This window comes from Ochlerotatus camptorhynchus, unplaced genomic scaffold, assembly GCF_037179485.1.
Source record: "Ochlerotatus camptorhynchus isolate MF236.1 unplaced genomic scaffold, CSIRO-AGI_Acam_v1.1 ptg000141l, whole genome shotgun sequence".
In the NCBI taxonomy this organism is placed as follows: Eukaryota; Metazoa; Arthropoda; class Insecta; order Diptera; family Culicidae; genus Ochlerotatus; species Ochlerotatus camptorhynchus.
In genome coordinates this window covers 4,771,533-4,794,336 of record NW_027040631.1, presented here as the reverse complement: position 1 = coordinate 4,794,336, position 22,804 = coordinate 4,771,533, and the positions used below count along the sequence as shown (strand labels likewise).

The following is a 22,804-nucleotide window of genomic DNA, read 5'->3' as shown; positions in this document are numbered from 1 at the left end:
GAATTCTCCAACAAATTGCCTAAGAATGCTGAAATTCCATCTAATTTGCTTTATAGTTCCCTGAATTCAGAACTACCTTGGAATTTGGATTTTAATTTCATCTATAAATGACAACGTTATAAGCGTTCAAAACCTAACACATTTTCTTGGCGCTTGAAATTTAAGTTTTTAGATTTACCCGCTGTACCTTCCCGTAAGATGGAGTCTACGTAAAAAAGAAAACAAAAAGATGAGGCCAATTCATCCATTATGTCCATATTGGCTTGTTGCAAAGACAACAAATCAAGAAGACTGGCAACTCTTCCATTTTCTCATACGAACGCTATGAGACAGGTACAATCACGTCATCTGCCGCTCAAAGGTAAATGCTTCGAACGAATTTGATAGCAAAGCTTACATCCTCAGAAGAAGGGTTTGTGAATTTGCTCATTTTTCTATGCGTTGCTTCCACCTTCACTACACGGCGAATGAGAACGACCCAAATTTGAGTTTAGTTCACTCATAATCGCCAAAAGTGCAGAAACTCAGCGATGATTAAATCTGCCTCATGTTTTCCCAGGTTTTTCCAGGGAAAAATTCCCGAATTTGAGAAAAGTAAAGATTGGATTCACTCAGTCTATTGGTACTACTCCGAGACTGAATAAAATTTTCGTCAATTTCCTCATTTTCCGGCAGATTTTTTAGATTTTCCACAGGAAACCATGAGACAAATTTTACTCATCGCTGAGTTCCTGCACTTTTGGCGATTATGAGTTAACTAAACTCAAATTTGGGTCGTTCTCATTCGCCGTGTAGAGCACAGCGCCATTGTATCTGTCGCTTGGATTCTGGCAAAGTTGCCAGTCTACTTGATTTGTTGTCTTCGCTTATTGTCTAATTCCTTAACATTGCTTTGTATTCCATCTGAAAGTTGCTCCATCTTCTATCTGGAAGTAGCTCCATCTTCCATCTGGAAGTTACTTCAACTTCCTTTCTGGAAGTTGCCTAAAGTTCCTTTCTGGAAGATTCTTCTACTTCCATTCTGGAAGTTGCTTCAACTTCCTTCTGGAAGATGCTTTTCGGAAGTTGCTACTACTTCTTTTCCGGAATATGCTTCAACTACCTTTCCACAAGTCGCTTCAACTTCCATTCCGGAAGTTGCTTCAACTTTCTGGAAGTTGTTTCAACATTCTTTCTGGAAGATGCTTCAACTACCATCCCGGAGGTTGCTCCAACTACCATCCCGTAAGTTGCTCCAACTGCCTTCTGGAAGTTGCTCCAACTTCCTTCTGGAAGTTGATTCAACTTCCTTTTCGGAAGTTGCTACTACTTCTTTTCCGGAATATGCTTCAACTACCTTTCCACAAGTCGCTTCAACTTCCTTTCCAGAACTTACTTCAACTTCCCCTCTGGAAGTTCCATCAACATTCTTCCTGAATTTCAACTTCCTTTTCGGAAGTTACTTCAACTTCCTTTCCGGAAGTTACTTCAACTTCCTTTCCGGAAGTTACTTCAATTTCCTTTCCGGAAGTTACTTCAACTTTCTTTCCAGAAGATGCTTCAACTTTTTCTGGAAGTTACTTCAACTTCTTTTGCGGAAGGAACTTCAACTTCCTTTCCGGAAGTTACCTCAACATCCTTTCCGGAAGTTACTTCAACTTCCTTTCCGGAAGTTACTTCAATTTCCTTTCCGGAAGTTACTTCAACTTTCTTTCCAGAAGATGCTTCAACTTTTTCTGAAAGTTACTTCAAGTTCCTTTCTAGAAGTTGCTTCAAATTCCGCTCCGAACATACTCCAACTTCCTTTCTGGAAATTGCTTCAACTTCCTTCCTGGAAATTGCTTCAACTACCCTTCCAGAAGTTGCTACTACTTCCTTTCCGGAAGTTGCTTCAACTTCCTTTTCGGAAGTTGTTTTAACTTCCTTTCTGGAAGTTACTTCAACTTCCTTTCCGGAAGTTGCTTCAACTTCCATTCCAAAAGATGCTTCAACTTCCTTTCCAGAAGATGTTTCAACTTCCTTTTCGGAAGTTACTTCAACTTTCTATCCTGAAGTTCTTACTACTTCTTTTCCAGAAGATGTTTCAATTACCTTTCCGGAAGTTGCTACTACTTCTTTTCCGGAATATGCTTCAACTACCTTTCCGGAAGTCGCTTCAACTTCCTTTCTGGAAGTTGTATCAACTTCCATTCTAGAAGTTGCTTCAACTTCCTTTCTGGAAGTTGTTTCAACATTCTTTCTGGAAGATGCTTCAGCTACCATCCCGGAAGTTGCTCCAACTGCCTTCTGGAAGTTGCTCCAACTTCCTTCTGGAAGTTGCTTCAACTTTCTTCTGGAAGTTGATTCAACTTCCTTTTCGGAAGTTGCTACTTCTTCTTTTCCGGAATATGCTTCAACTACCTTTCCACAAGTCGCTTCAACTTCCTTTCTGGAAGTTGTTTCAACTTCCTGTCTAGAAGTTGCTTCAAATTCCTTTCCGAAAGATACTTCAACTACCTTTCCAGAACATACTTCAACTTCCCTTCTGGAAGTTCCATCAACATTCTTCCTGAAAATTGCTTCAACTTTCTTTCCGAAAATTACTTCAACTTCCTTTGCGGAAGGTACTTCAACTTCCTTTCCGGAAGTTACCTCAACATCCTTTCCGGAAGTTACTTCAACTTCCTTTCCGGAAGTTACTTCAATTTCCTTTCCCGAAGTTACTTCAACTTTCTTTCCAGAAGATGCTTCAAATTTTTCTGGCAGTTACTTCAACTTCCTTTGCGGAAGGAACTTCAACTTCCTTTCCGGAAGTTACCTCAACATCCTTTCCGGAAGTACCTTCATCTTCCTTTCTGGAAGTTGCTTCAACTTCCTTTCCGGAAGATGCTTTAACTTTTTCTGAAAGTTACTTCAAGTTCCTTTCTAGAAGTTGCTTCAAATTTCACTCCGAAACATACTTCAACTTTCTTTCTGGAAATTGCTTCAACTACCTTTGCAGAAGTTGATATTACTTCCTTTCCGGAAGTCGCTTCAACTTCCTTTTCGGAAGATGTTTTAACTTCCTTTTCGGAAGTTACTTCAACTTTCTATCCGGAAGTTGCTACTACTTCTTTTCCAGAAGATGTTTCAATTACCTTTCCAGAAGTTGCTACTACTTCTTTTCCGGAATATGCTTCAACTATCTTTCCGGAAGTCGCTTCAACTTCCTTTCTGGAAGTTGTTTCAACTTCCATTCTAGAAGTTGCTTCAAATTCTATTCCGAAGGATACTTCAACTACCTTTACGGAAGTTGCTTAAACTTCCTTTCCGCAAGATGCTTTAACTTCCTTTCCGGAAGATGCTTCAACTACCTTTTCGGAAATTGCTTCAACTTCCATTCCTGAATGTTGCTTCAACTTCCTTTCTGGAAGATGCTTCACCTTCCTTTCCGGAATATGCTTCAACTTCCTTTTCCAGAAGGTACTTCAACTACCTTTCCGGAAGATGCTTCAACTTCCTTTCCGGAAGATGCTTCAACTACCTTTTCGGAAATTGCTTCACCTTCCTTTCCGGAATATGCTTCAACTTCCTTTGCGGAAGCTACTTCAACTTCCTTTCCGGAAGTTACTTCAAATTCCTTTCCGGAAGATGCTTCAACTTCCTTTGCGGAAGTTACTTCAACTTCCTTTCTGAAAGTTGCTACTACTTCTTTTCCGGAAGATGCTTCAACTACCTTTCCAGAAGTTGTTTCTACTTATTTTCCGGAAGATGCTTCAACTGCCTTTCTGGAAGTTGCTTCAACTATCTTTCCGGAAGTTGTTTCTACTTCTTTTCTGGAAGTTCCTTCAACATTCTTCCTGAAAGTTGCTTCAACTTCCTTTCTGGAAGTTCCTTCAACATTCTTCCTGAAAGTTACTTCAACTTCCTTTTTAGAAGTTGCTTCAACTTCCTTTGCGGAAGTTACTTCAATTGCCTTTCCGGAAGTTGCTTCAACTTCCTTTTTGAAAGAGGCTTTAACTTTCTTCTTGGAAGTTGCTTCACCTTCCTTTCCGGAAGTTGCTTCAACTTCCTTTCAGGAAGTTACTTCAACTTCCTTTCCGGAAATCATTTCAACTTCCTTCTGGAAGTTGCTTCAACTTCCTTTCCGGAAGTTGCTTCAACTTCCTTTCCGGAAGTTCCTTCAACATTCTTCCTGAAAGTTACTTCAACTTCCTTTCTGGAAGTTGCTTCAACTTCTTTTGCGGAAGTTACTTCAATTTCCTTTCCGGAAGTTGCTTTCATGAGTATTATTAAACTGCCCTAAAATTGTCTAAGCTTCCGTGGAGTTCACTGAACTTATGAAGAACTCTAAAGTGTTTTTAACATCTCTGAAGTATCGTGAAAATCAGGGAACCTCCCTGAAACTTTGAGAACATCTCAAAACTTCCCGCTACTTTTGTGAAATTTATGTAACTTTTCTAGAGTCCCAGAGTTTTTCTAACTAACTAATATTCATGTAAATTATTCTACATTTTCTTAAGAAGTTCAAGCAAATGTATCGGTAGGGATCGAAGTAGGTCGCGCTGGAAAATTGATACGGTTTTAATTTTGCTGCTGATTTTCATTTGGTGATTTCAACCATTTTAATCATATTAACAAACTTCCGATTGTTCAATTATTCAAAATCTCATGGACGGGATCGAAATAGGTCAGACCATGGCGGTTGATAAGTGAAAAAGGAAGATCCAGGACCGGTGTTTGTTGGGAGCTGTCTTAGCTGATGGGCAACGAAGATCCCAAGATGATCACGATGCAGGCTTATAGTGATACCGAGAGATGCTGGACTGTTGCATTTGATGCATCTCTTTCCGAGGGCTGGCAACGAGTAGCGGTTTTCCAAAATCAAGATCCAAAAAACTTTTCAGAACTTTAACCGGGATTATTCGGGTGAGATCCTTCCTTTTTATTAATTTAGCTCGTAACATTATGTTCCATATAAATTTCACTAATACAGTACTAAGAAAAAAAATTGAGGAACTCGGCTAGCTTAGCGGCTGCTGGGTTTGCTTACTGTGCATTAGATCGTGGGTTTATTATCAAATTCCTAAAAAAAACAATCATATGCTTTCGGTTGTATCACCTGGTTGAGGCGTATCCTGACCTAATACCGTACCCAATACTCCAACTCCGTAGTACTTATGCGGATGTCACTAATTCGGTGGCCTCTCGTTGAGTAAGTACTACATCAACATTTCCTTTCCTATCCCTAGTTTACGTTGTTTAGATTGGAAATAATGCTACCTTCCTAGCATTATTCCTGAACGCATTCTGACTAAGAATTTCAAAAGAGACGTGAGTGTCACTAGTATCCGAAGTATACCATAGCAACGCTGACGCTAACGCTAATGTATTGATCGGAATTACATATAAAATCCTTCTCAAGAGCAGTTGTTGTCGACGTCGGTAAGATCACCGCTGGCATCGAAATCTAGTGACAGCAAGTTGAACGGGAACTTGATCGTAATTTTTCTGTGATTAAAGGAGCTCGTTGGCCTTGTGGCGACCAATTTTGCTTACTGAGCAGAAAATCATGGGTTCGAAAGTTTTAGGCTTAATTTTTTTCTGACATTGATTTTTCATCGCTTATTAGCTCAAAACAATGTGCCACCCGATAACACAGTTCTAGAAAAGAACTTTAGTGCAAATCAAGTACAAGTGATTGGGTAAAATTCAAAGTGTTTTTATCAGCATCCTTTTCGTCGGAACTAGTATTAGGCGATTGGCCCGATGATTCTGATTGGATTGGAGGCGGATTTTGCAAGAGTTTCTTTGAACATCCGATGGAATGGTTTGAAGTGTTGAGCTAGAACTAGGAGATCCAACAGTCTTCCAAGTTTTTGTTGCACGGGCAAACCATCGTTCATTTGGTGAGATCGTTCCTGTTTATATATTCACCTGTTGCGGTTTCTACAACTTTGACCTAGACATCATTTCAAAGAGCCGCTTTCGTGCTGTATTTTGATGAGACATCAAATGTCGAGTACGCTATTGTCAAAGATTGGGAACGAGTGGGTATGCTCAAGCTCCAACATAGATTTACCAATTGGTTCATTCGGCAAAAGAGTCGTCCTAGTGATTTTTTCTGGTTTTAGACGCTACCTTAAAGATCCATTTTTGTGATCATGATTTGCCTGAAGAATTTTTGAACTAGTTTCGCAATAACCCGGAAAAGTCTTGAAAGTTCCAGTAGTGCAGCAGGACAGTAAGAGTGCAAATTTAATTAATCTTGCTGAGATATTCCCTTTATTTTCATTTATATGTTTATAAATCTATAATATATTTTCGTTCTTTTGCTCTCTTCTGAAGTCTAGCTCTCACCTGTTCCTGTTCAGCGTTGGAAAATTTTGCGAGGTTTTATGAAGCACACAAAAGGGAAAGTTCGCGAGTCATTGTGAGTTTTAGCGAACTTTTCCTGTAGATTGATTAGAGACCCGTTTTTTTTAAATTTACGCACATTTTCTTTTCAGAAAGCGAGTAATGGCGCTATAACCATTAGCCATGTAGGGCTAAGACAAGAGCTAGTGCTCATGTCCCAACCACTCGAGAAAAATGGAGCATCATTTAACTTTTTTAGATTAGATGCTCCCAACGACCAATCATTTATAACAACGGAACGTACGGTACGAGATGTCCACGTTTCATCCATTTATTGGATTCTGAAGCATCGTGTTTAAATCTTTGATTTAAACAGGCCCGATGTTTCTGAATCATCTTGCCCCTTAAATGCTGCACAGTATGCCTGGCCGTTTTGATATGTTTTGCGCATCTCTGATGTATAAAATATACCAAATAGACAAGAAAAAGGATGGAGGTATATCTATCATTTTCCAGGATGCTTTCATGAACTGGCTGTGTTGGTGTTAGATTCGATTAGAATAATATTTCATGAACATTTTCTTAATGTTCATGAAATATTCGTAAAGTTCTCGGATCTTTCCTATAGTTTCATGGACTTCTATGAAGTTCCCAATATTGTTCTGAAGATCTCTAGACTTCTGTGAAGCTTTTGAAGCTTTTCTGAAATGTCTGTCCATCACTGAAATTTCGGAAACTCTTTTAAGTTCCCTCATATTTTCTGGAATCAAAAAGAAATTATTTATATAGATTCTGCACAGAAAAACAGACATAACACATTGAATATTTATCAATGTAAAACATCGTCGCTTAAACATTACCGCCATCTGTTGAGTACACTGTGGTGGGTAGTACGCTGAATAGATGGCGGTAATGTGTAAACGTTAAACGCAAGGGAATTGACTATGCGCGCCACAGGTGGTGGCGCGCATAGTCAACTACGATACTTTTAAATTGACCGACACGGCTTTCATAAGACCTTCTTTCAAAATAAAAAAAGAATCAAAGATTTTCCTGAAGTTCATGGAACTGCCCTTTACTTTTCAAACAGTCTAGACTTGCCTGATGTTATGAAAACTGTCCAAACGATTTGTGAATTTTCTTAAAAGTACTCTAGACTGTCCTGAATTTCTCAGTATTTTTAGAAGTACCCGCAATTCCACTGAAGTTAATTGAATTGCCTTTAATTATCCATAATCTTCCCAAAGTTCTGCAAACATCATAAGCGCTCACGAAACTTTGCCTTAAATCAATAATTATCCTTGAACTTCTGTGGACATCCCTGAAGTTTTTATGTTCTCTGAGGATCCCGAAATGAATATCGATTAATATCCCACAATTCCACGGAACTTCTTGTAGATCTCTGCAAATTTTCTTAATTACATGGTATTGCTGTGAAGCTATCTGCTGTACTCGGGACATTGTAAAATATCATGACACTATCTAAAAGTTTCAAAATTTCTTGAAGATATCGCATTTTTAAATGGAACTGCCTTGATGATCTCAAATAAATTTTCACCAATTTTGGAAGTTCATATAAAATTCTTAAAATACTCTCACATTTTCCTGATGTTAATTTAACTTCCCTTACGTTCTAGGAATGATCTCGGAGCTTTCCTAAAGATTCCGGAATTTTCCAGAATTTCTCAAGACTTCTGAAAGCATTCTGCAATTTTCTTGAAATTATTTGAACTGCCTTTTGGTTCTCCAATCTGTCCAGATCAGAGAAGCTCCTCTGAGGCACGAAATTCTACAAAATATCTTGATAACTTTTATACTTTTCAGAATTTTTCTGGACCTCTGTGAAGGTCTCGAATTTTTCAGAATTTTCGCAACACAATAGTTGGGTAAAGAAGAATTGCATTATAACACACCATCGACTGGAAATGCTCTCGGCATCGTGGGACTTTAGGTAGTGATGAAACGTCGCTAGAACTATTCCACAGCCGCAGCAAAGGCGGACGCACACTTTTTGCCTGTAGATTTGAAGACATACTTCAAATCTCCGCGTACATCGTACGGGTTAGGCAAATGGTGTGCGTTTGACTTTGTACTGTCGTATTAATGGCCCTTCGCTCATTTTCAACTTCTATTCAATTTTCATACTGCCGTACTCTAGCGGAACTATCCACCTACCCTCTTCTAAGTTCATTCCCTAGCTAATAAATTATCACACTAAAGCTTCAGGTTAGATAGCATTTCCAACCAACTCTGAAGAAGTCGAAAGTCCCCTAAAAGTTCCTTGTCTGGCAAGCAATCTGCGGTTGAGGGCTGAAAAGCGAAACTTTTGTTACTTCTGAGACCAGCAAATTTACCAGGAGAAGTGCCTACGGAAGAGACTACTGCATTTTCTGAAGCAGCATGAGGTGGATTGCCTAATTTGACCGGACTTGGCAAGCTACCACTACCGTGGACCCCCGGTAATCTGATCGTTCTTAATCTGAATTGATCAAATGTCATCTAGCACATGGAATAGAGTAAAGCGAAATGGAACTCTGAGTCAAAACAAAACAGCAAATAAGGCTACCAGAAACTAGTGCTGTTCAGATTAAAGAAGGTCCACGGTACTAAAATGCTACCAAACAGTGGTACAGCAAAAATGGCGTCACAGTGGTGATGTAGATGAGTCCGGCCAATACTCCGGATGTAAGGTTAATTGAAAAATACTGGTCACTTGTGAAGCACATACTGAAGAAAAAGGGTGGAACTGCAACTGACCTGAAGGGTTTCAAGTGGAAATGGAATTTGGCAGCCACACAATTGGAAACAAGGCTCGTGCAAAAGATGATGGGCCGTGTACGAAGAAATGTTCTAGTAATGGCCTATGGTAATAAGGAAGACTGAAACAATGGTCTTGCAATAAGCATAAGAACCACTATGTATAACATTGAACTGTGAGAAATAAAACGCATTTTTAAACCCCAATAAGGGGTAAGTCACTCAGCAGATTGGGCCGAAATTAGATTCGGCACAGCTTGGGTACACCCATCGCCACACCTTCGGCACAATCTCGTAGGCATTGGATTGTGAGCACTACTGGACAACTGTCATTGAAGGTTGTTCACAACATTACGTGCTGTTTGATTGAATATACCAAAGGAACTTAGACCAGTAGTTCACTTATAGATCTAAATACGAAATGTAGGTTCTAGAGTGGGCTCAAGAAAAAGAGGCAGTTAATCAGACCCCTTTAGTACCCTTAATTCAAATAATGCTACAACTCACACAAAACAAACTACAGAGGTCATATTCATCATCCTCTATAGTCGGTCTCCAACAATGTTCCTCACCGGTTCCAACTCTTTCCGGCCGCTGATAGACCGTTGCTTTCATATCACGAAAGGTTTCTGGTCTGCCTTTGAGCGCATTATAAAGCCCTAAAACACAGGACTTTAATTATCCTATGAACACAAAACACCAACATTTCGGAGACCCAACACTTCCCGCGTCATCCTCAGTCCGATTTATCCTTGCGATTTCAAACCAAATCATTCAAGGTGTCAGAAATACCGGGTTGCCGGGATGGATATTTTACAAACAAACGAAGCTTGCTCTATGACCGGCACAATCGGCACACTTGCGGCACACTGACAAAAAAGATGACCCAAGATTGGTGAGTGGAGTGACCTACCCCTTGTTTTCACCGTTTATTGAACTTGTACTTGAAACACGAAACTTCAAGACATTGAATATTATGAGATCTTCGACTTACTTGAATTAAATATATGTTAAATTTCAATCTGAAATGGATTTGATTGTAAAGCTGTTTATCTAAAACTGATTGTTATGTTTTAAAAACGGTTGCCTTTGTTGTTGTTTGTAGTAGGCCTAGATGTAGTAGGCCTTGTCTGACTGTCATAAGTTAGAGATTGATTATTTATCCGACCACCAACCAAGATAGACGTAATAAATAGTAGCTCTTAACAACAGCTTGTTTTACTTGTTGGCCTTGGTTACGGATATAACAATTGGCGACGAGGAAAATTTTGGAAGCACCTCGAACCTCGAAGCAAGAAAACTCAAGCAAGAAAATGTCTGACGAGGATCTTCGGAACGCCATCCTGCAGCTAACAAATCTCATCATGAGGCAGCAGCAGCAGATTGAAAACCTGGAAAATCGGGGAAATCCGACTGCTGGCAGTGAGAAGATTATTGAGTCCTTGGCAAGCGGGATCCAGGATTTCCAGTACGATCCGGACGGAGGAGTTTTCTTCGATGGCTGGTATGCGAGGTACGAGGATGTCTTTACAAAGGACGGCCAATCCCTGGATGACGCCGCTCGTGTGAGATTGCTTATTCGCAAGTTAAGCACGCCTCTGCACGAGAAGTACGTCAACACCATTCTTCCCAAGCATCTCCGGGACTTCACCCTGGACGAAACCGTCACGAAGCTGAAGAAACTGTTCGGTCGACAGAAGTCGGTTTTTTATTCCCGTTACAGTGCCTCCAGTATGCAAAGAGTGACGCGGATGACTTCACATCGTATGCTGCCATAGTGAACAAACAATGTGAAGCGTTTCAGCTGTCCAAGCTCACACCGAACCAATTCAAAGCTCTCCGTTTCGTCTGTGGACTCCAATCACCACGGAATGCGGACATACGAGCTAGGTTGTTCTAGAAATTGGAAGCCGACCAAACCGCAGTCAACGAATTGGGAGAAGCCACCAGCAAGGTAACCCTGGAGAATCTCGTGGAAGAATGCCATCGCGTGGCCAATCTCAAGCAGGACACATTGATGGTGGAGAACAAAGAAGCACGCAACGTCAACATTGTTTCTCGCAACCAGAATAATCCTGCCTCAAAAAAGAACCAAAAAGTGCCGAAAACGCCATGTTGGAAGTGTGGCGACCAGCACTATGTTCGTGAGTGTCCGTTCGCTTCGCACACCTGTTCCAGATGCAAGCAACAAGGACACAAGGAAGGTTATTGCAACAGCAACAAGAATGTGCCGTCGAAACCGTTCAAACAGGCCAAATCCAAAGAGAACGTGAAGACAAAAAGCATCTACACGGTTCGCAACATCGGAAGCAAGCGGAAGTTCATCCCGGTCGAGCTCAATGGTGTAGCAGTCAAACTTCAACACGACTCGGCGTCCGACATCACCATAATCTCAGAAGAAACATGGATCAGCATCGGACAGCCACCCACTCAACCGACGGAAGAATCTGCAGTTACAGCTTCTGGTGGCAATCTCAACCTTCTCGCTGAGTTTCAGACCGAGATCACCAATTTCATCTCAAGCAGCGCTGAACTCAACGTTCTAGGAATCGAGACTATGGATCTGTTCGATTTGTGGTCTGTGCCGATAAGCAGCTTGGTCAACGTCGTACACCAACGTTCTGATCAGTTCACCAATCAACTCAAGCAACAGTTTCCGGAAGTTTTTCGAAGCACGCTGGGTAGATGCACAAAAGCGCAAGTGAAGTTGTACCTCAAACCTGACGCACGTCCTGCATATTGCCCGAAACGACCAGTAGCGTACGCTGCACTCGCCAAGGTGTACGCAGAACTTGAGAGGCTCCAGCAAAACGGTATAATTTCTCCAGTTCAATTCTCGGACTGGGCAGCACCAATAGTCGTCGTACGCAAGTCGGACAATGTATCAGTCCGTGTATGTGGCGATTATTCGACGGGGCTGAACAACGCGCTAGAATGTGACCATCATCCCCTGCCTCATCCTGACGACCTCTTTGCGGAACTAGCTGGAGCACGTTACTTCACTCATCTCGATTTGTCTGACGCTTACCTACAGGTCGAGGTCGAGGAGGAATCGCGAAAGCTACTCACGGTCAACACGCATCGTGGACTGTTCCAGTATAACCGACTACCCCCCGGAGTCAAGTCGGCACCCGGCGCTTTCCAGCGCATCATCGACAGCATGGTGGCCGGCATCCCTGGAGTCAAGCCGTATTTGGACGACATCCTCATCGCTGGTCGCACCAAGCAGGAACACGATCGCAGTCTCTACGCTGTTCTCGAGCAGATCCGTGAGTATGGCTTTCACCTACGCCTAAAAAAATGTCGTTTCGCACACTCCCAGATCAAGTTTCTCGGACACATCGTAGATAAGGACGGTATTCGGCCTGACCCTTCAAAAACAGAAGCCAATTCCAAGATGCAGTCTCCGAAGGATGTCCAGCAACTCCGTTCCTACCTCGGTGCTGTCAACTACTATGGTAGATTCGTTAAGCAGATGAAGCAACTCAGGGCTCCTCTGGACAGCCTCCTCAAGAAAGATGCACGCTGGAACTGGACCAAGAATTGCCAGAAGTCTTTCGAGCAGCTCAAGGCCATTCTACTTTCCGACCTGCTGCTTACACACTACGACCCGTCCAAGGAAATCGTTGTAGCAGCAGATTCATCGAAGTACGGCCTTGGCGCTGTCATCATGCATGGATTCCCGACCGGTGAAGTGAAGGCAATTGCGCACGCCTCGCGCTCACTGACCCCAGCAGAGATGAACTACGGACTAGTGGAGAAGGAAGCATTGGCCCTGATATTCGCTGTCACCCGTTTCCACAAAATGCTGTATGGACGACACTTCCTCCTCCTGCAAACCAATCATCAACCGCTACTCAAGGTTTTCGGCTCAAAGAAAGGTATTCCTGTTTACATAGCAAACCGTTTGCAGTGCTGGGCCTTGACACTTCTGCTGTACGACATCCAACACGTTTCATCGACGAATTTTGGCTATGCAGATTTTCTATCCCGGCTAATGTCATCGCAGCATAGACCAGATGAGGATTACGTCATAGCCGCCGTGTGCGTCGAATCTGAAGCAAAAGTAATTCTCGACGACACCATCAGCAACCTTCCAGTCACGCACCAGATGATTGTGGCTGAGACTCGAAAGGATCCAGTTCTTCAGCAAGTGGTGAATTTCCTTAACGAAGGTTGGCCAGCAAATGCGAAGTTCTTCGCCAGACGAGATGGACTTCAAGTTGTCGACAACTGCGTTATGTTCGGCGATCGAATCGTCGTCCCATCAAAGTTTCGAAAGCGGATCGTTCGGCAACTGCATCGTGAACACCCAGGAATGGACCGAATAAAGTCTCTGGCCCGAAGTTACATCTACTGGCCTAACGTTGACGACGATGTGGAGCAATTTGTCCGTCAGTTCAGTCCCCGACAAAAGCAACCTTGGAGTCATGGCCTCTCCCGGACAAGCCATGGCAACGTGTCCATATCGATTTTGCTGGTCCGATCCATGGATACTACTATTTCGTCATGGTAGATGCTTTCTCTAAGTGGCCCGAAATTTTTCGCACTCAATCCATTACCACAGCTGCAACCCTGAATATGCTGCGTGAAACGTTTTCTCGTTACGGCAACCCAGACACATTGGTCTCAGACAACGGAACGCAATTCACCAGCGAGCAGTTTCAACAGTATTGCCGTGCAAATGGTATCACCCATCTCCGCACTGCTCCCTACCACCCGCAGGCCAAGCGGAGCGATTCGTTGATTCACTCAAGCGTGGCCTCAAGAAGCTAGCCAAGGGGGAAGGATCACTCACACTGGAGCACCTGCAGACATTCCTTTCGCTGTATCGTTCAATCCCAAACCGAAACACACCGCAGTCGACGTCTCCAGCAGAAGCATTCCTAGGAAGACCAGTGCGCACCACTTTGGACCTACTGAAGAAACCTGTTCCTGTAACTGAAGCTGTCAAGAAACACAAACAAAACGAACAGTTCAATTGGCGGCATGGAGCAGTCAAGCGCGAGTTTGAAGAAGATGGCCTGGTCTACGTTGAACAGCATCGCAGAAACGCCAAGTCCTGGATTCCTTGTCTAGTAAACTATAGCGTTGCACTGGACATGAACGGGAGACCGAAGCTGGTGAGGTCCGCATGTAAACCAAATGCGCCCTCGTCACACTTCTGATGATCCAGAGCAAGCGACGCAGCAACTACCATGGGAAATCCTGCTTGATGAAATTCAAGATGAAGCTGTACCGTTGGATCCAGAAGTGCAATTCAATCAGGATGTCCCTATTCCTGTTGGTTCCGTATCACTCGAAGCTGATGGTCAAGTGGCAAGTACGTCTGGCGAAAATCCTTTTTCGACAATCGATCATGAACCTGCTGCTCAAGATGGAGAACTTCAGTCCGCACAAAAGCCCGTGTCATCTGAAGCAGTTGGAGACTTTATTCGACGTTCTGTACGAGAATCAAGAATTCCAAGATGGCTTTCTTCCTATGACATTTTCTAAAAGGGGGAGATGTAGTAGGCCTAGATGTAGTAGGCCTTGCCTGACTGTCATAAGTTAGAGATTGATTCTTTATCCGACCACCAACCAAGATAGACGTAATAAATAGTAGCTCGTAACAACAGCTTGTTGGCCTTGATTACGGATGTAACATTGTTCAACCAAAACTATTATCAATTTAATAAGTGCGTTATTGCAAACGTCCGTAAAGCTCTGGAAAACTCAGGGAATATTGTTTAACCAAATGAAAACACACCTTGAAATTATTGACAGTATTCATACATAGAATGTGTTCCAGAAAAAAACAACAATGGACAGCCCTATGAGGTTGTACGCAATGGTGACGTAGGACTACGTAGTCTTACATAATAAATCTTTTTTTTTAACTGCAGCAGGAGCTTGTGTTTTGTGTAATAATATGAATTTGAGCGGGGTTCTCTCTGTTTATACTCTTTAGTATGACGCGTTTGTCATAAATGGCCCACAGCGACTCACGAAGTGTTACTGATAGCCGTGCAGCTGCTTCCTCTTTCTATGGATGCTCACGTGGGCTGCAGCTCGCTGATTGCAGGCAGCCTTTCGTTGTGTACTGGAGAACACCACAACTCACTGCGCGGTGATTGGATAAACACCGTTTGGTGACACCGGATAGAATTCAACTTTAAAATCCGTGGGAAATCGCTTTTCGCAGGCAATTGGTGATAATTTTAATTATCATAGCAACAGTTGCACATTCGTGCAATTTTCAATAGTGACATTTTGAAAAATGATTAAGTCTTAAATTTATCATATGTGTAGAAATATTTCTGATCGATTGGTGATAAAATTATTAAAATTGGTTCAGAGGCAACTCTGTTATTAACGTTCAAAATCTTTCATAATTTCGTTACATGTTCCATTTTTGGTTTTCACAAAGTGTACCCCCATACATAAATTACAGACGTAGTCCTACGTCAAAAGATTTAGTAAATGTGTTCCTTAAGCTTGATTGCATTCTTTTAGCGCATATTAATTGTGTCAATGACAACCCGCGACCACCGACAATCACAGCACAGCCTAATAATTCACCAACGCCAACGCAGACCACAGTGTTAGCGAAATCTCAGCATGCCAGGAAAACGTGGCTAATTTTGCGGTTGAATCCCAACAAACCAACCAACCAAACAACGTTGGTAATGTTTTCGCACAGCCTGCTTCAAATGATAGAGATGATTTTCAAACTGCTAATTTGAGGTTATGTCTGCGGTGCGCTCGCGGTAGATTCACGCAAATCAAAGACCGTCTATTAATCCTGCAGGAAAGGATGAAGGAGCATTTTTCTCAAGCAATGATTACCACTTTGCTCGAACTCAAGAGACCAACTTCTTGTGGCGTGAGTGACAACACAATGACGGCAGTTAATTTCTCCGGTCCGACAGTTTGTCGAAGTTTCCACAATTGAAACATTTTTTTCCTGGAGTTAAAAATCACTCACTCACCTTCTCAGGACATGGATTCGAACAGGAAGCAGGAACAAGTCGGCTCAATTCGTTTTTAATTAGCATTTTTCTCCCTTGTACAGGAAATCTAATTAAAACTTTTTTTCGCTATAATTGCACTCCGGAAAGTTTCTTTGGAAGCTGGCGCGAAATAAAAGCGCAATCAGTGAGAAGTCGCGATTTTTTTGCATGTGCTCTATGGTACAGTATTGCCCCGCTCATCCAACAAAATCATGGCCGGACTATCGGGGGTTTGCCGTGATAGTCCGACTGTCACATCCATACTAGAATATCAACATAAACAGACAGCATGCTTACAGCACAAATTTGAAAATTGACAGCACAATGTATTCAAACGCGTGTGTACACTTTTGAATCCGATATTTTCCGGATTGTCGAGTCGTCGGATGAGCGAGTCGTCGGATTAGCGAGTCGTCGGATTATTGAGTCGTCGGATGAGCGAGGGAATACTGTAGTAGTTTCTGCGGCCCATTGCCGTACCTTGAAAGTTAATTCCTTGATTCAACAACCGGATTGCTACTGGCTGCAATTCCTTCAAGAGCCGGGAAAGTTTTAGCGCAGTTTTGTGTGCACACTAATTCGGTCCATTGAAAAGGCTTTGAGTAGGGTGGAAAGGGGGCTTTGTTTACTATGTTAAATGTCAAATAAAACAGTTCATAAAACTCTTTTCTCACCATTAAGGAAGGCTTAAGGTGTGAATAAAGTCCCATAAATATCCGTCAAAATTCACAGCAATGTAAATTTGTTTTTGATCTTCTAGCCGGTTTTCCGCGGAACGTCGGAGAAGGCGAAGTGTCAGGCAGTTTGAAAAATGTTCGCCATTTGTCTATTCCACTGGAAATGCTAGAGCGCTCTAAATTGAACTGTCTCGCACCTGTCGTGAGAAAATTGCCGTCGGATATTTTCGTTTCCAATCGTAGTAGGTTTATTTATTCGTTGACATGTGTTGCTATGTTTTGATTCTTGGTTTGGCACAGCAGATCTGTTAGGGTTGAACATTTAAAAACACACTGCCCATTTCGGAGCCTACTGGATTGCTGCAGAGGGAGAAAATCTCCAATCAACCTAAACGAACGGAACTGGTGGCGAACGACTGAACGAGGCGCAACAGTCATGAATATTTAATCCATCGGAATATTATCCTTCGAATTATTCCGAATCCTCGACACAAAGTGCTTCTGGTGTTGCATTAATCATCGTCAGAGCTCTCGTTCGGCTTCTTAGTGGTAGCTTCTGTGGCTGCGCTCTGTTTATAGCAAGTGAAAGCAATCTGTCTCTTTCCTCGTCCTAAATATGGCATCAATCAAGAAAAGCGTTCAACCCCGGTGGAAAATCGATTGCCCCCCAAATACAAACTACTTTTCATTAGATATTCATTAAAGGGAAAGTTAAAGCCCGAGACCCTGAGTGAATCACTGTACTCTAGCTGTTGTTGCGATGGGATGCGACTTGTGCTTTGTTGCTCTCACATCCAACGAGAGCTCCGATTAATTATTCAAATGATAATCACTAATGGTAGGATTGCAAGGAGCAAGGAGTTTTTTGCTCCTCATCCAAGCTGGCGGCAAACACGCCCGATGGCTACTCCGGGGAGTATCGGGTTGCAGGCAGCTTCGTTCCTTCTTTTATTCATAGTTACCCTTCGTTAGCGAAGGGCTCGGCTTGGTGTGGCCATAAATGAGCTGGAGGAATATTTATAGCCTGCTGCGGAGGTCATTCCAGTGATATAGCATGCAAGAAAGTATTTAACCTTCATTGCTGGGATGGTTCCATAGAAATAGAAAAATGCAGACGATGGTAATCTTAAATGGAATAGAACTTATCCTAAATCGAATGAAGGATGTCAGTCAATTGCCGATACATCAAGTGCTCGAATCAAGCCGCTTCCATCTTCCCTCATGAGCAGTAAAATCAAGTGGCTATCAAATTGCTGGCAAGAAAACCTGACTTGGAAGGCACTCCTTTTAGCCTTTATCCAGTCCCACAGTCCCAATTTGCCATGGTTTTAAAAAGTTTTCCGAAGCCCACTAAGGCTGCCGCTATCCTCACAACACGTTAACGGCTCACACGGTTCGAGTGTGAAAGCTCTTAATCACATTAGCTGTCGACGGGTGGATGAAGCAAAACAAAACGGCAAATGGAACGGCGGCGCCTTCTCATGCTGCAACAACGGAGCCTTCCATGTTTTCTAGATCAACAATCGAAATAGGCGGAACAACCAAACGTAAACAATGGGTTTAACGCAAATTTCTCAGGAATCCACCAACAGCATCTCATAGAGGAAACTTCCTTTATCAAGTGACATTGTTAGTTTGCGTGATTATTTATAACCTCTCCAGTAATTTGCGCTTAAAGCCATTGGTTGTTCCGCCCAATTGCGATTGTTAGTCTAGTTTTGTTCCATTTGACGTTGATTTGATTTTGAGACTCTGTGTCAGATTGCAGCGAACGGCGTTGGCCCCTATTTGATGATTACATTGAGAATGACATTTTTTTTCTCCATCCAAAATCCACCACCAATCTATCAACTGGAAGGCCAGCCTTGGCGATCGCAGCAACCTCTGATGCACTGTTTCCCGGTAATCGATTGTTGAAAATTTAAGAACGCTTTAATCTGTTTGTTTTTGGCCGGAAAGAGCTGCGGGGACAGATTTAAGGCGGTAATTAATGCGACCGCAATTATGGGTGATTAATTGGACCGGGTGCACGGGATCGTTGGATTGGGCAAATTAAATTTTGCCGCAAAAATATTATGTATTATCGTTATTACTGCTGGGCGCTCGTTTTGCTCAGCCAGTCAAGCCAGACGTTTGCGCGACCGAGCGGTGACCCAACCGACGCCTACTTGTGGCGCCTGTTGAACGATATATTTTATCATGTCAAATACAGCCTTGTCACAACGCAGAGGGGGCTGCTGCCTTCGGCGTAGGTTGGAGATCAATAAATTATGTTAAATTGATTATATGAATACTGTTTCAATTTATGTTCACATTTGAAACAATTCGATCGACAATTGGTTCTAGTTGCTATAAAAGTACAATGCAGCATGTAGCGGAGAAATGGCAAGGATGATTAATTGATAAGGTGTATCAAGCTAACTAAGCGATGCATTTCCAAACTGTCAAAGTATAATGCTTTAATTAAAAGTTCTTCATCAACTTTTCACAGAGACATCAAGTGCGGAGAAAGACTGAAGGGTAAACCTTTTGTGACGGTGACCTTTTTCCGTGGGCCAAACCTCAACTCAACAAGGGTTTTCACACGCAAGATGATGATGGATGGCCTCGTGAATCACGGTAATATTATGTAAACCGTATTACCTCAGTTTTCCCAACTCAAGGTGCAGGCTTGACAGTTGAGGGCAGATTGTCGAAGCTTTTCGGAGTGGTGAAATTTAGATAAATCGGGAATCAGTTGTAAACATTATACTTTGTGAAAACTGAAAATGGAACATGTAACAAAATTATGAAAGATTTTGAACGTTAATAACTCAACTGCCCCTGGACCAATTTCAATTATTTATCGTTTTGTGTAGCTCCATTTGTCTTCCCATTATCAAGTTCATCTCCTCAGGATACTCCTCCCACTGTACCATTTGCATCAATGTGTTCTTCTGGCATCCTGGCTCAGAAACGATGATTGTGTTTCTTCTCCTCGTCTTCTACGCCTGCAATTGTCCACAATACGGTGCACGTACGCAACTGTTCCTAATAGCCGGCTCCAATTCGAAAATCGACAGAAATCCACTATATGGTAGCTGGAATTGTTAAACCTTGTATCACAAAACAGGGCCGTAGTTCCTCTTTCGGTTGCACCAGTTCCTTGGTTTGCTTCGGACATTCGTTCTCGGGGAGACGAAGGTATTCCGGGCTTCTGAACTACTCGTGAGTGACTTCAGGACACGGGTTCTTTCCCCATTGTGTCATCGCATCCGCAGGGTTGAGTTTGCTAAGGACCCATCGCCATTCTGCGATGTCCGTTGTTGGTAATAGCTCTCCAACCCGACACGCTACGTATTGTTTGTAGTGGCGGTGGTCAGCTCGCAGCCAAGCCAATACAGTCGCGGAATCACTCCACAGAAATCGTCGCTTCACTTCGACGTTGTGACCCTCCTGTACAAAAGACATCATGCGACTTCCCAGGACTGCTGCTTGTGGCATTGAGAATGGCTTGAGCGGTGTGACCTTTGTCTTGGCAGCAACTATTGTGCATTCGGCTTTACCTTCAGCGTTGACCACTCTAAAGTAAGCTACAGCGGAGAATGCAGCTTCGCTTGCATCAACGAAGATGTGAAGTTGAAGTTGATCGTATGTTTGCGTGGTCACTTTCTTGAAGTAACAGCGAGGGATTCGTTAGTCACCAATCTTACGAAACAGCCCAGTCCACCTGATCCATCGGTCGAATATTGCTTCCGGCACCTTTTCGTCCCACTGCAGTCCTGAAGAAGTATTTTGTCGTGAACGAGGAACACACTCAGAAGTCCCATTTCATGTCACATTTCAGCATCTGCCGTTTAGTCGGCCGATCACCTCTATAAATTACCTCCTGAACTTCATCCTTCATTTTCATCGAAAACCGCAGCTCATCTTCATCCGTGAGCCACAGCATTTCTAATACTCGGTCGCATCCGTCTGTTGGACTCAAGCAGAGGATCTTGCTTCCCAAAGTTTCCTCTTCCTTCAGTTCGTTTAGCACTATAGCGCTGTTTCGTAGCCAGTTTCTGAGATGGAAACCTCCTTTTTGGTGTATGGGTCTCACTTCTTAGGAACCGCTTCCTCTTCGCTCTAGAAACTATCGAGAAAGTCATCCACATAGTGATCCTTCAAAATAGCTTAAACCGCCCGTGGAAAGACATCAGCGAATTCTGCAGCGTTGGTGTTCTTCACGGTGAACAGGTGGCTCCAAAGGTCACCACGTTTATCTTCATCAGATTCCGGCACTGGTGCTGATTTCACACTTGCATCCTCCGCCGTGAAATAATCTCTCACCGCATTGTGTAGCTCCTGGTCACTCGTACATTTACAGGCATGGAAATTCAGCGTATGTGATGCCTCCTTACCATTACCACCGAAGAGGCTCCATCCTAACCTGGTCTTTACCGCAATAGGCTCGCCTTTCTTGCCTTCTTTCACTTGCAGTGGTACCGTAAGGTTTACGTTATTTACGCCGATTAACAGGCGGGGAACAGCGCTCTCGAATCTGACAATTGGCAGACCCTGAAGATAACGGTAACGTTGCGCAAGATCATTGTAGTTAAGGCTCTGCTCCGGCAAATTCAGCTCCTTACTCCGACTCGACTCTGGTAACGATCCCTGTCCACTTGAGGCACAACGGTTTCGTCCATCCATCGATACCGAGCTGCTCCACCAAGATCAGCGATAGATCTGACCCGTCGTCCAGGAAGGCGAACGTTTTGATGGACGCTCGGGGTGCTGAGATGATGACAGGAACGATACGAAATAGTAGAGCTTGTTTATATTGTCGATGAGTGTGATTCTGCACCGTTGATAGCCTTGGCGTAGGCTGACCGCTCGAACGGTTTGAATGCAGCAGTGGATGGTGGCAGAATTGACATCCTTCGATCACGCATTGTGTCGCACTTCTGCAACTCCTCCTACCGTGTGCGTTGAGACAACTCCGGCATAGACCGTTTGTTTGTGCGAGCTTCCATCGATCGTTCACGGTATACGACTTGAACACCGGGCACTCTGCTATACGATGACCAAATTTCTTACAGCAAACACATACACGCTCCTTCTGGCTCGCTGACTCACAGATGGGTTCTGCTCCGCTCCGTGTGGCGGTAGTTTTTCCACCAATGCCATCAACAAGGTTGGGCTAGAAAGGTGCTCTTCAGTAAGTGCACTTCCAAATGGTCGCACAGGCAGCGTACTGCCATTTCGAAGTCGATGATGGTCTCCAATTTCTCCGCTTTTGGCACCGCAACACTCCGCACCTTCTGTAGCAAAGCACTTATCAATAATTCGGGCCTTCCGTACAACAGACGTAAGGTATCGATTACTTGTGGAACAGATTCGGGAAGCAGTAACCGGCTTTTGACAGATTCGTATGCATGGCCTTTCAAACAGCGCTGGAGACGAGTGAGATTCTCAGCACGGTTGTATCCACAAGTCAGTGTAATATTGTTATTGATTACCGGAAAATGTGGGTAAGTCGCGAGCCATTACTTGTCGGGCGGCTAACTGCGAGGGGGAATGACCAGATTCGGGCACTCTTGGTGTCGAGAAAGCAGATATTTGGTTGGAATTATTGGCGTTTTGACAGGTATTGGCTTGAGTAGCATATTGAATTTAGTTCCTCCCCAAAGGTGTGGAGAGAGGAACCGTAGGGGTAGGATGGCCAGGAAGAATAGGCTTCGTCGCATTAGGTCGTGCCGAACTTGTATAATTTAGTAGCGGTCTAATTGACCCCAATTTTGCTAGCAGATCTTGATAAGAACTGTAGCTCGGTTGAGCGGGACATGTTGGATTCATAGTGGGATTAATTGGTGGCTTACCTGTTGACAGTACGGGACGCGAGGATTGGGTAATGTTACCTTGGGAATCGCGCCTGTATACCGCTGCTGACTCCCTTGAAGCTACGACCGATATGTCGTTGTTTCCTGCGGCTGCGCCGAATTGTGGTGCAACTCCATATGATTCATAGTTTCCGGCTTCTTAGTTGCTCAACCTCCCGTTGGCATATTATTGCCCTCAACCAGTTCACTTCCACTTTCCACTTGCAATGGTATTCCTCCGGTG

At 43.2% G+C, this 22,804-nt stretch overlaps 1 protein-coding gene across 1 annotated transcript; it reads left to right on the top strand.

The window, feature by feature from the left end:
* Nucleotides 1-10,364: 10,364 nt before the first annotated feature.
* LOC135700686 (uncharacterized protein K02A2.6-like) lies at nt 10,365-21,217 on the top strand. Its single transcript, XM_065221264.1, has 5 exons — nt 10,365-10,754; nt 10,952-13,445; nt 13,777-14,174; nt 14,228-14,374; nt 21,182-21,217. Exons 1-5 carry the CDS (start codon nt 10,365-10,367, stop codon nt 21,215-21,217), a joined length of 3,465 nt encoding a protein of 1,154 aa, XP_065077336.1.
* Nucleotides 21,218-22,804: the final 1,587 nt, after the last annotated feature.

Coding starts and splice junctions, on each gene's coding strand:
- LOC135700686 (XM_065221264.1), top strand. CDS start 10,365: ATGTCTGACGAGGATCTTCGGAACGCCATCCTGCAGCTAACAAATCTC. Junction 10,755..10,951: donor TGTTCGGTCGACAGAAGTCG/GTTTTTTATTCC, acceptor AGGTTGTTCTAG/AAATTGGAAGCCGACCAAAC. Junction 14,175..14,227: donor TGAACGGGAGACCGAAGCTG/GTGAGGTCCGCA, acceptor CTGATGATCCAG/AGCAAGCGACGCAGCAACTA.